This window comes from Ictalurus furcatus, chromosome 7 (genome assembly GCF_023375685.1).
Source record: "Ictalurus furcatus strain D&B chromosome 7, Billie_1.0, whole genome shotgun sequence".
NCBI classification, from domain to species: Eukaryota; Metazoa; Chordata; class Actinopteri; order Siluriformes; family Ictaluridae; genus Ictalurus; species Ictalurus furcatus.
This window is the reverse complement of record NC_071261.1, coordinates 27,811,008-27,824,193: the sequence shown is the minus strand read 5'-3', so window position 1 is coordinate 27,824,193 and position 13,186 is coordinate 27,811,008. Positions and strand designations below refer to the sequence as shown.

The 13,186-nt window shown below is 36.9% G+C and overlaps 1 protein-coding gene and 2 long non-coding RNA genes across 4 annotated transcripts; all 3 read right to left on the bottom strand.

Annotated features, from left to right (window-relative positions):
* Window positions 1-415: 415 nt before the first annotated feature.
* LOC128610348 (uncharacterized) lies at window positions 416-4,859 on the bottom strand. 2 transcript variants are annotated; one of them, XM_053629607.1, is made up of 5 exons: window positions 4,132-4,859; window positions 3,020-3,352; window positions 2,523-2,789; window positions 2,275-2,376; window positions 416-2,160 (listed from the first exon to the last, which is right to left on the bottom strand). In XM_053629607.1, exons 1-5 carry the CDS (start codon window positions 4,193-4,195, stop codon window positions 2,117-2,119), a joined length of 810 nt encoding a protein of 269 aa, XP_053485582.1. In that variant the 5' UTR covers window positions 4,196-4,859; the 3' UTR covers window positions 416-2,116. The 2 variants fall into 2 exon arrangements, with proteins under 2 accessions (XP_053485582.1, XP_053485581.1); XM_053629606.1 differs by lacking the exon at window positions 4,132-4,859 and having other exon boundaries at window positions 3,020-3,629.
* A 1,027-nt stretch (window positions 4,860-5,886) lies between these two features.
* Window positions 5,887-7,116, bottom strand: LOC128610365 (uncharacterized). The gene is made up of 3 exons (XR_008386344.1): window positions 7,023-7,116; window positions 6,825-6,926; window positions 5,887-6,721 (listed from the first exon to the last, which is right to left on the bottom strand). It is a non-coding gene; the product is annotated as an uncharacterized LOC128610365 (long non-coding RNA).
* Window positions 7,117-7,118: 2 nt separating this feature from the next.
* LOC128610366 (uncharacterized) lies at window positions 7,119-11,909 on the bottom strand. Its single transcript, XR_008386345.1, has 3 exons — window positions 10,858-11,909; window positions 9,153-9,473; window positions 7,119-7,282 (listed from the first exon to the last, which is right to left on the bottom strand). It is a non-coding gene; the product is annotated as an uncharacterized LOC128610366 (long non-coding RNA).
* Window positions 11,910-13,186: the final 1,277 nt, after the last annotated feature.

The following is a 13,186-nucleotide window of genomic DNA, read 5'->3' as shown; positions in this document are numbered from 1 at the left end:
ATTGATCAAACAGATGTCTAAGATCTTCTGATAGGTTTCTTTTGTATGTCCCTCATTCCCGGTTAAAAACAAAGGGGGATAGAGCTTTTGCTGTCGCTGCCCCCGTCTATGGAATCAACTGCCACTGGACATCCGCCTTGCACCTTCTATTACTACTTTTAAAAATAGGCTTAAAACAGATCTCTTCTACCAGGCTTTTTGATCAAATTTTTAATTGTTTAAACATTTTTTTTATTGATTTTTTCTATTGTCTATTGTTTGCTTTTATTTGGTCTAATTCTGTTTCTATTTTACTTTCTGTACTCTGTTCAGCACTTAGGTCAGCGTTGCTGTGTGAAACGTGCTATACAAATAAATTTTACTTACTTACTTACTATAAACATGCACTGACCCCCCCCCCCCCCCCCAAAAAAAACTTACTGTCCCTTGCAAAAGTGTTCTACCCCCTTAAAAGTCATTAGATTCGTCGGGATTACAAATGACATTTACTGTACACAGAATCCACTGGCAAGTATTTTTTATTGCAAACCATTATGCTCTTAAAGTAAAATTTCAAAGCTAAAATATTATTTATCAGCAGATCTGGTAGAAGGAGAACATGGAGACACAGCTGGGCAGTTTTGGGGTAAGGAGATTGTGTTAAGGGCCAACGTGTGGTCCTCTACTGTGTGCAATACAGCTGTTCAGGATCAGACACTACACTGCATATCTCAATACTAAAACTGAAAAAAAAAAAGAGGATTAAAAAAATACTGAATATACATCCCCTTACAGAAAACATCACCACATCAACAATTGCACACATTTTTTAAAATTAGTTTGCATGGAGTGTGTGGCTTTCAAGTCTCTGTGTAAGTGGTTATTATATATAAAACCAATAATGTATTATAATAAGTACTTTAATATAAACCTGTGATTTGAATTACAGCTGGCACGACAGTCAATTCATTTTAAGTACATAGAGACTGTGTATTCCAGAACAAATACATTTCAGTAGATGTTTAACTATTTCATTAGCTGATTCATTTCAGAAATACTAACCAGCAAATACTGCTTTCCTTACATATTTATAAACATACACAAAATTAAACTTTTAATGCAAGCTGGTATCTGCTAAATGTAATGAGTTGTAAGACTCAGGAAATGTGTGAGGATCCATGTCCTGGAGGTTTATTAATAAATACAAGAGTCCAGTATACAAAATTAGAGTCAGAAACTGTCCAGAGGTCATTCACAACAGTCCAGAAACAGATATCAAGGCCAAATCCAGAGAATAGTTAGAGAATAAACATTTTACATTAAAACTACAAATGCTTCCCCTCTCCCTCCTGCTTTCTCTTTTTCTAAAATAAAATGTTCTCTCAGTCACAGTGATATCCAAAAATGTAATGAAGCATATTATATACATATAAAGATACTCTGACATTAAAATACTCCTCTGTTCACAAGTCCTTGATCAGATTACACAAACCAGATTACATTTAGTCTATTACAACACATTATGATTTTAACTGCAGTAAACATAGTGGGGATTGTGTACAGGGACAGATACACATGAATATGGTTTGGACAGTCCTATCTCCTGATGAGAGGAATCACAGGGAGCAGAAGAAAACAAAAGAAAACAAAAATCCAGTGTGTCCTCCAGATACAGCCAGACAAACAAACAGATGGTGAGAATAGAAAAGGAGCAGAATACTGCACTTGTGATAGATTTGGCAATCAAATGATGGCAACATACAAATGAAGAAATACAAGAATCTGGTGAAATACAAGGGCCTGGAAAAGGAACTGAAAGGTTGAAGATGAGTGAAATACAAGGGGCTGGAAGAGGAACTAGAAAGGCTGAAGATGAGTGAAAATTGAGCTTTCCCAGCAGTCATAAGGGCACACAGTGTTGTGACCCCTAACCTGGAAGAGAAACTCCAACATTCAATCCAGAAAACTGCAAACATAAGAACAGTAATGCTGTACATTCTGTGCCCCTGAGATCTGAGTGTAAATGAAAAAATCATTTAAAAAATAAAACTATGCAAGATATTTTAAGCAGAGTAAATTTTTTTCAGCTTCAATAAACTGTAAATCTGTGACATGGGAACCACAGACAGCCAAGTGTTTATTCCTCAATTACAGTTACAGCATACTGCCTGTTATGATGACCTGTAAAATAAAAAAATAAATCAATAAATAAATTGCTAAGAAATAACAAGAATTTTATCTTGGACACCGACTATTTATTAGTATTATTATTTTATTACTATTACTTTTATTTACCCCGAGCTCTGTAACATTTTACACCCAGGATGATGGTCACCAACAGATACGGAGAGGCCGCCACTAGACTACTGATCAGTTTAAGCACTGACAACGGAGCTTCTACATGTGACACAGTGCACACACACACACACACACACACACACACACACACACACACACACACATATACATTTGTGAAACTTGTTTGGTTAAATGTAGGTTGAGACTATGATGTTCACTCACCAGAAGGAAAAGTGTAATTATACCTGTTCTGGGATGTTCAATGCTACAGCTCAGTGTCTCTGTAGCAGAACTGGAGCTGACGTTGTTAGCTGCAGTGCAGTTCAGTGTAACAGCTCCTTCTGCTGGTGACAGACTGAACTGCAGCTGAGCTCCACTCCCAGTCTTATAGCCGCTCCACAGGTAGGAGACACTCTCAGCTCCGAGCGCTGCACACTTCACATCAACATCACAGCTGTTTGTGGACAATCTCCACGTCTGGTTCTTCTCAATCTGCACAGCTGTAATGGGGTCTTAATATGTATTTAAAAATAAAGTGAGGAATCATTGCAAGTGCAGCAGTTTATTACACACCCAGTGTAACCTATACCATTTGTGATTAGTAGTAAACCCCAATAATAATAAAAATTCATTAGACTTATATTTATGCTATATCACCATAGTTATATTTAACTGCTGACATGTAGTACTCTTGGTTAATAATAATAATAATAATAATAATAATAATAATAATAAAGCTCACCTTCAATATAAACTTTAAATGTTTGTGTTGGAGGCTGTTCTCTAGTTCCATCTCTAGCTCTGAGAATGAGAACCACTGAGAATGTCCCAGAGTCTTGGGGTTGAAGATTTTGTAAAGTTACTCCAACTTTATCATGGTTCTCTTTTAATCTTCCACTGAATTGGGATTCTGGAAATGAGTAATTGCGGTTTGAAGTGTAGTCAGCAAACTTTTTCCCATTGAACTTCCACTCAGCGAATGACACTGTCCCATCTGGATATTCTGGCTGAAAGTTCAGGGAGCTCCCTGTAGCTCTGATCACTGTCTTTGGATTAGCCAAAACAACATGCACACCTGCCACAAGACAAAAGATAACACATTGCAGACTATATGTCAGAAATGTATATTTATGTCTGCTCATATGAAGTTGAAATAATTTGTGAAAGTCCACAGACAGTCCGTACCTAAACCACTATTTCAAAAAAAAAAAAAAATGACAATCCTAACTACAAAATCATTTAAAAACTAATTCTCAGTTCAATTGTCCACAGACTATGCCCACCAACTACAGTAAAACTCTTTATAATTCTTCATAATTATATCTTCTTAGAATTTGCAGTAACCAAATAGCTTGCACAGAAAGCATGTACTTCATTAACAGCCATATTAATTTTTTTCAGAAAGACCTTAGGGTTTCCTGAGTCTAATCTTATCATTTTCCTGCAGATAGAAAATGATAAGAGCAGACAGTTACATGAGAAATATGCTGAACATCAGTGGTGTACAGTTAGTGTACTGACAAATGCCAAATTTCTTATGAGAGTACAGGACAATTTTGAAATATATACTGAAAAATATATTCAGTGGTTCAGTGAATATGACAAAAACAAATCTGTGATTTGAAAAGCAAATGATTACAATTGCATAAATGCTTTAAGTTCTGTACTAAATTAATTAATGTAAATATTCGGCTGTGTATTTTGTGCATTTCAGAACATCTCCAAATGCCATGTAAAATCGTCTGCTTTGACCTATGAAGTTAGCAGTAAGGAAGCTTGTTTACTGTGAATCATTAAAAAAGCTTAATTTGCCAAGTGCATTAAAAAATGTCCAATATTTATCTCTGTACATACCCTGTAGAAGCGCAAACAACAGCACACCAGAGATGGAAACAGTATATCCATGAAAGTCCTGCATTGCTGTATTAGTGAATGACTAAAGTTGATGAAAGCTGAGGCTCAAAAAACACTTCCTCACTCAGTGTGTGTCTGAGGTCTCTTAATCTATAAATGTTTGATGTATGTGGCTGTAAAGACAAAATAAATGCACCTACAGCATTGTAGGAAAGTTCTCTATGTGTATTCTCTGAAAGTGGGTTAAAGCTTTTCTCTTCCGTGTCACTGATGCCTCACTGTGGTTCTGCTACACACGCAGCTTAAAGCTGATCAAGTGCACCAACACAAGGGGGCATGATGATATTGTTTACTTGTGGTCAGTTGCTAAAAGGCTAGAAGAGGAAAGAACTCTCACACAGACTATGGCTTTTTTGCCTTTTCAAAGAACCGAACATGTTTAGTAAAGTCATTAACAGTGCATCAGACTTTATTTGCTGTATGCACAGTCACAGGAAAAAGGAAGTACACCCTCCTTTAATTTTATGTTTTTATATAGCATAAAATTACCTCAGGTGACAATAAAAAAAAACAAAACACAACAGATTTCAAAATGTACTGATATTTTAAAAAATCAAAAGTAAACCAACATTCAGAAACCAGGTGGGAAAAATAAGTACATCACACAATTCAGTAACATGTAGAACCACCTTTAGAAACAGTAACTTGAAGAAAATGTTTTCTGTAGGAGTTTATCAGTCTCTTACACCATTTTGGAGAAATTTTGACTGATAAACCCCTACAGAAATTTTTTTCTTCAAGTTATTGTTGATAAAGGTGATTCTACATGTTACTGACTTATAGGGTGTACTTATTTTCACACCTAGTTTCTGAATATCAGTTTATTTTTTTGGGGAAAAAATGACTACATCCTGAAATCTGTTGTGCTTTTTTTTTGTCACCTGATGTTAGTTGTTTGTTGGTGAGGACAACACAATTGTGGACATCCCACAGCTGCTCCATTGGATTGAGATATGGTGCATTTGGAGGCCGAGTCAACACCTTGAACTGTTTGTCATGTTCCTCAAACAATTCCTGACAATTTTTGCAGTGTAGCAGGGTGCATTATCCTGCTGAAAGAGTTCACTGCTATTAGGAATCCCATTGACATGAAGGGTTGTACTTGGTCCGCAACAATGTTTAGGTAAGTGGTACGTGTCAAAGTAACTTCACATGAATGCCAGGACCCAAAGTATCTCAGCAGAACATTGCCCAGAGTATCACACTGCCTCCACCGGCTTGTGTTCTTCCCATAGTGCATCCTGGTGCCATGTTTTCCCCAAGTAAGTGATGGACACGCATCCAGCTGTCCACATGATGAGAAAGAAAATATGATTAATCAGACCACCTTCCTTCTTCCACTACTCCATGGTCCAGTTTTGATGCTCATATGTTCACTGTAGTCACTTTTGGCGGTGGACAGGGGGCAGCATGAGCACTCAGGTACTCAATGGTTTTATTTAATGATGTAAACAAAGATGCTATCCAAAAACACAGAATATCCAATATCCAATAACACAAACTACATCAAAACCACATGTCCGTGTATGTGTGTGTGTGTGTGTGTATGTGTGTGTGTGTGTGTGTGTGTGTGTGTGTGTATGTGTGTGTGAGAGAGAGAGAGACATATTAAAAAACATTTTTAAAGTATAGGCCTAAATCTTTAAAGCAGAAAGTGTGTATTACACGTGAATGGGATCATACAGAACCCAGTAAAAAAGCTCATGTGTGAAGTCATGTGAAATTGATATATATGATATATAAATATAAAATATAAATTGATATATATATATTGAATATGACTAGCAGTTTCTCTATTTCCCTTTACACTTCTCCCAGACATTTTTTTGCAAACATTTAGTACTCATGTTTTCTCAAAGTGACATCTACTAATGTAATAAAGCAGTTTATGTAAATGTAAAGATACTCTGACTTTGTTCACAAGTACTTGATCAGATTACATGAACCAGATTACATTTAGTATACAGTATTACAACACATTATAATATTAGCTGCAGTGAACATGGCAGGGATTGTGTACAGGGACAGATAAACATGAATATGTGTGACCTCCAGTTACAGTCAGATAACAGTACAGAAAAGTAAACAGTGAGAGTTAAAATAAAATGCAGAATACTGCAGTGGTGATAGATCTGGCAATCGAGTGATGGCAAAATACGATGAAGAAATAGAAGAATCTGGTGAAATACAGGGGGCTGGAAGAGGACACAGAGAGACTGAAGTGGAAGAAGAGCAATCCGAGTTTTCCCAGCAGTCATAACAGTGTTGTGACCTCTAATCTTGGAGAAAAGCTCCAACGTTGATCCAGCTCAGAAGAGTGCAAACATAAATACAGTAAAAATATTCTGTGCCCCTGAGCTTTGAGTGTAAATGAAAATATTATTATAAAAATGAAAACTATACAACTATAAACTTTGTAGCAGAAAATTTGTTTGCCACTGAGTAGTTCAGTGTTCAACTTATTTCATACAGAGAGAGCAAAGTGCTTATTCCTCAATTACTTTCATGGCATACTGACTGTTATGATGACCTGTGAAATAAAATAATAGTGAACAAATAAATAAACAAATAAGTAACAAGAAGTGAAATAGTATTTTACTGTGGACTATTCATTATGTTTATGTAGTTTTTACCTCGAGCTCTGTAACATTTTACACCCAGGATGATGGTCACCAGCAGATACGGAGAGGCCGCCACTAGACTACTGATCAATTTAAGAACTGACAATTGAGTTTCTGCATGTGAGACAAAGCACACACACACACACCCCTGATGCAGTGCACATACATTTTTGTAAAGTTTGTGTAGTTACAGGAAAAGTGTAATTATACCTGTTCTGGGATGTTCAGAGCTACAGCTCAGTGTCTCTTTAGCAGAAATGGAGCTGACGTTGTTAACTGCAGTGCAGTTCAGTGTAACAGTGCTGGTGAGAGACTGAACTGCAGCTGAGCTCCACTCCCAGTCTTATAGCCCCTCCACAGGTAGGAGACACTCTCAGCCCCGAGCGCTGCACACTTCACATCAACATCACAGCTGTTTGTGGACAATCTCCACGTCTGATTCTTCTCAATCTGCACAGCTGTTATGGGGTCTTAATATGTGTTTAAAAATAAAGTGAGGAATCATTGCAAGTGCAGCAGTATATTGTAATTACCCAGCCACTATAACAAGTGTGATTAGTAGTAAAGGTAAACTGTTATGTTATTCATACATATATACATATGTACATACAAACATACATGTACACACACAAATGCACAAAAACAAATACGTAACTGTAACCACACACTCACAATGCATTTATTATTTTACTAGTTTACAAGGCTCAGAAAAACTATTTTTCATTTTACAGTTTGTATCTTCCATGATACATTGCCCATTTAGGGTATATATTTTAATGAGATGAATGCTTTTTGGCATTGCTTATTAAAAGTGTAGAAACTGCTTTAAAACATTTTTTAAACATTGGGCCTCTATCAGTCTTTTAGTGAAGTTGGTTGTAAATGCATAAGCCAAACTGAACTAAACATTTCCACCGGATTTACAAAAGCTTCAGAAAACACTGATTTTCTTCATACTCGCACTCATACTGTATGTTGATGAATGCAATCACTCATAAATTCCCAGGTGCATACACGGCATAGCTGATTTTGCATTTGGTGATGCTCACAAAACTCACTAAAAGGCAAAGCCCACAGAGCTTCTATGATGAGAAAACAACAAGAAAAACATTCTCAGAGGTAGAAGTGGAAGTTATTTTGAGTCATATGTTTGCCAGTAAAAATATATATTTATGAACAGAGTAACAGTACCTGAACATCCAAAATCTGGAGCCAAATTACAGAAAAGGTCAATTCAGGTGAATGGTTTAACATGACATATATGGGCATATGGGTCACACTGCAGATGGCTCACTGAATCATTATGGCAAACAGAAGCCAGTTATGCTATGAGCCATAAAGTCTCTCTTCCTTTTATATGGCAGCGTTTCCTCTTAATTGAATGACCAGGATTATTTGTCTTTATTTGTGGATTTATCTCACTTTGCTTTATAGTGATTAATATAAAAAACAACTATGTTTTAGAAAATATTCATTAAACTTGGGAGTGCAATTGAAATACATAAGCTATTTAAAATGTGACAGTGTAATATGTTTAATAAAAGTGCAGCAATTTATTGAAATTATATGATTTGAAGCTGGTCAGCCGAGGTTTACATTAGTTAGGTTTTTAACTCGTGAATTAACACACACTCAGGAGCATGAGTAGGACATGAACATTTTTTTAATTTACAGGATTTTAATTAATACCAAATTTTATGTGTAAATGCTCCTTTGAACAATTTTCAATATAAATCTGTTTGTATCCAGCTTGACAAATGAGGCCCAATGTTGTGATCAAATCACTTTGTCAAACGTCAGACAACATTGATATTTGTAATGAAATTAATTAAATGCCAGTTTTGGAGTTTGCTTTCCCCCTCTTTCGGCCGCTCCTGTTAGGGTCACACAGCAGATCACCCGTATGTTTTATACAGGATGCCCTTCCTGAATTTTCCAGGCTTGGGACTGGCACTGAGAGTGCACTGGCTCGTACAACACTCCAGTGGCCGGCATTGGTTCCCCGAATCAAACCCAGGGTGCGGCAGTGAGAGCGCCACATGCTAGCCACTAGAACACCAGGGAACCTAAATGTTTGTATGGTACAAGACTCAAAGAACCTGAGACCTCACGACCTTGAGCCAGCCCACTCTTCAGTGTTTTCCACCGAAATTAAACCCACCCAATCATTGCACCTCCAAACAAATGTTTGTATCTCCCAGGATACATTACCCATTTAAGGGTTAAGGTCTGACTAAACACTGTTATATAACAGAGAGTCGGGGGTTTAAATTGAATATATGTACGTATGCAATTAATGTTTAAATTTATAATTAATTTTGTATAAAAAGTCATACTTACTTTGAATATAAACTGTAAATATCTGTGTTGGATACTGTCTTTCAGTTCCATCTACAACTACTGAGAATGTCCCAGAGTCTTGGGGTTGAAGATCTTGTACAGTTATTCCAACTTTATCATTATTCTCCTTTAACCGTCCAGTGAACTGGGAATTCTGGTGTGAGTACTGGCTCTGAGAATACCCAGCAAACTGTTTCTCATTGAACTTCCACCTAACTGATGACACTGATTGTTTTGAATAGTTCAATGTTAGATCCAGGGAGCACCCAGTAGCTCTGTACACCATCATTGTGTTTGTATCAGCTAAAACAACAAGCACACCTGCAGCAGGGGAAAACATAACACATCAGCAATTAGTATGTCAGAAAGCTTTCTGTCTGCTTGTGTTAAACAAAAACAATTTGTCTGTATTCTACTAGCAGACACCAAACTGAAACTGCCATCCAAACAACTACAATAACAATGACTACTACAACACCAATAAATTACCTTAACCTTTGTATCTTTTAAATTTGCCTTAACCTGTTGGATGAGTCTTACTCATTTCCAAGTGTAAGTAACCATGTTATAATAAACGCACAGTGTTTTACTGGGCTTTTCCACTTTCTCAAGAAAATGTCTTCTTTATAGTTATGCTTCCTGTAACAGTCTTGGTGTTAATTCCACATTTCGAGACATGGTTTTGCTGCCTTTGTGTAGTTTGAATTATGATTGGCTGGTATGTGTGTACGCTTTATCAGTATGCCACTGTGTTTTGAGCTCCATTTAATGAGCACCACATCAACAGTAGGTTGCATGCTGTAGCAAAGGAAAATATGCAATTATTCCTTTCTGAAATCTATTAATTGGGTACTTTGTGCCAATATTTTATTTCTAAGTAAGAACTGACAATTATGAGTGGTCATGCTGCATACAAGGTAGCTAATTTAGAGTGGCAGCGAATATTTCCCCTTCCTTCCATATAGTAGCATGCCCACAAACGACTCCTCACACACTGATTATCCACATGTATTTGGTTTTTCATCAGGTATATGTTCTTGTTCCTATTTTAAAATAATTTGCACTTGTTAATAAGTTGAACAGCCACATTTGATGAGTGCCACACCAGGGTGGGTCTGTAACGGACTCCCCCACACTTTAAGTTTGAGTGTGTTTAGGGTTGTCCAAAATGTTTGCCATCTGTTTCTCTAGCTTCCGTTAAAAACAGTGAGGACCTGACTGCTCATTGGTTACAAATTCACACTTCATCTCAAGTATTCAGTATCTTTCCTCTTTCTCATTTGCATCAACACATTCACATAAAGATATATGGTAAATACACATAAACATCAACTACAGACATAATCTCTGTGTTTTGTCAGTGTGAAAATCAGACTTTATGTCAATATGCACGCATTCAGGGAAGCACACAGTGATGAACGATGAGACATTCCTCAGCCATTCACAGGTCTTTTTCCAGATAAAAAAGTTTAGAGCTGACAGTTACACAAGAAATATTTTAAACAGCAGTGGTGTCTTTAAGCAGTTACTCAAGCTGTGTATCTTGTGCAATTTAGAAAAAAAAAGTCCAAATATGTTATGTAAAATCATTTGACCCTTATTTATGAAGTTACCAGTAATGAAGCTCATTTACTGTAAATCCTTAAAAAGAAAGCTTAATTGATAATGTGCACTAAGAATCTACCATATTTATCTCAATACAGACCTTGAAGAATCACCAACATCAGAGCTCCAGAGATGGAAACATGGTATCCATGACAGTCTTGCATTGTTGTATCAACAGTAGATGAAGGCTGAGACACCAAAAACACTTCCTGACTCACTGTGTGTCTGAGGTCTGTGTCTTAATCTATAAATGTTTGCTGTGGGCAGCTGTAAAGGCAAAAAGGTGCATCAATACAAATTCCTTCTCGTGTATAGAGTATTCTCTGAATGTGGTTTAGAGCTTTCTCACTTCTGAAGAACTGTGTCACTGATACCCACTGTGGTTCTGCTAAAACATGCACAGCTATTAAAACAGATAAACGTGCTCTGTACCAAAAATAACTTGTTATTTTAGATAAGAATCTGGGCTCAGCCCAATAATAATAATAATAATACAGCTAACGCCCTAGCCTGTCTCTCTCTCTCTCTCTCTCTCTCTCTCTCTCCTTTTACGTGTGAAGGCACTGTCTACAAACTCTACCAAGAACAGCGAATTTGGTGTTATTTATATTAGATCAGATCAACTCCATTAGTTGGCTTAGACTTCCAAGAACGCCGCTATTTCGTACAACTGTAAGCACTATTAGAAAACCGGGAGCAAAAACAAAACACCAGCAATACAAAAACAAACTACCAAATTACTACTTCAGCGGATCAAGCACTGACAGCAATGTGGATTGTAATGCAAAACTAAATCGCTCTAGTCGAGAGAGGGGTGGAGACCACAGAGCGGATCTTTAATGGAGTGATTACAGAATGATTTTAACAAAGATGGGAAATCCTCTCCTTTCCTGTCCATTCACACAGTGCTGTTCTGCATGCCAGAGGGGTACCTCAGCCTGAGAGGGAAACTGGGCAGTGGCTCAGGTCACGCAGCACATCCCTGCATCTCTGTCTGACAAACAGGGACGTTAGTAGGTTTGTTCGACTTCAGCAGCGGCTGTGTGCTGCACAAGTCCTGAAAAGTGAAGTCAAATCGCCCCCAGGTGGCTGGATGCAGTATAGGTCATAAACCCCGCCCACTCCATGTAATCTAACGGGACGTGAGACAAACTAAACAATCAAATTACACTTCAAATAATTTTTTTCCAAAGAGGGTTTCTGTCATTTTAGGTAGGACTAGATTTTATCACGTTGATGTAAGTTGAAGTGTTCGTTTTTTAAAAAATAAGTTTGATTTTAGTTATTTATTTGATGCTATAAAAACTGGGGGTGTGATGTCATGATTGACAGCTGTGATTGACAGCTTCTCTGAGTGAAGTAGTCACTGAGGCACCAACAGACTTTTTTTTCCGGATCTTCAAGAGGAGATTTGCGCTTTAAGTTTAATTTCTACATCTCCATAACTGTTTATTTCACACAGACATAATGAGTTGAAAAAGTCCAGGGGCATGTGCTTGCGATTGATTCTGCGATGATATATATATATATATATATATATATATATATATATATATATATATGTATGTATGCATATGTATATGTATATGTATATATACAGATACAGTGATACAGATTCATTGTTACCATTTACCCTTTCTCTATCAAGTTAATTCACAATTTCTCTGTCTTAGGACTTGCCACTCTTGCTGAGAATAATCAACTTTTATTTAAATATGAACTATCTCATTGTGCATTTTTTCCTAAAGCAAATATATAAATAATTAATAATAATAATAATAAACAGCCAGAGATAAACAACTGTAAGAATTTGTACGCCAAGAATATTTGTTGACATTCCCAGATTTACAGTTCTTAATGCCCATGTGACATATAAGTCGAAATCAGCCAAGTAAAGCAGTAAATGGATTCTTGCTTGGAAATGTCCTTATGAATAAAACATTTTTTCAAAAATAATAAACGAATTGACAATGTATTAAATGTGTGTTGTAGCTTATTAAGAAACAATAATATTAAACAAAACAATAATACATATGAGTCGTAAGCATTGGTACCAACTGCATTTCGTGTGATATTACCAAGGCGTCAACATCATTACATTGCCACTAACCAATGAGACCAGTTATGGGTGGCATGACACATGTAGCCCTGCCAATAGTGCAGCCCCTGTTCTGCAGGCTGCAGCCAGGTATACTTGGTAGAGTTGCCGCATGCAGTCGGGGGAGGAGTTGAAAATGGAGCCGTGTAGTCAGACACTTTCTGCTTCCCGTAGTGATGCTCGCACGGTGTTTGCTTCTTCTTTTTTTTATCGCAGACGAAGTGGATTAGATGTAATATTTCTCAGATAAACAGACATCTGAATTTTACATGTAGCAACCAGAAACACTTTTCACTGAATAGATTAAGTTAATACAGTGCCTGTATGTACA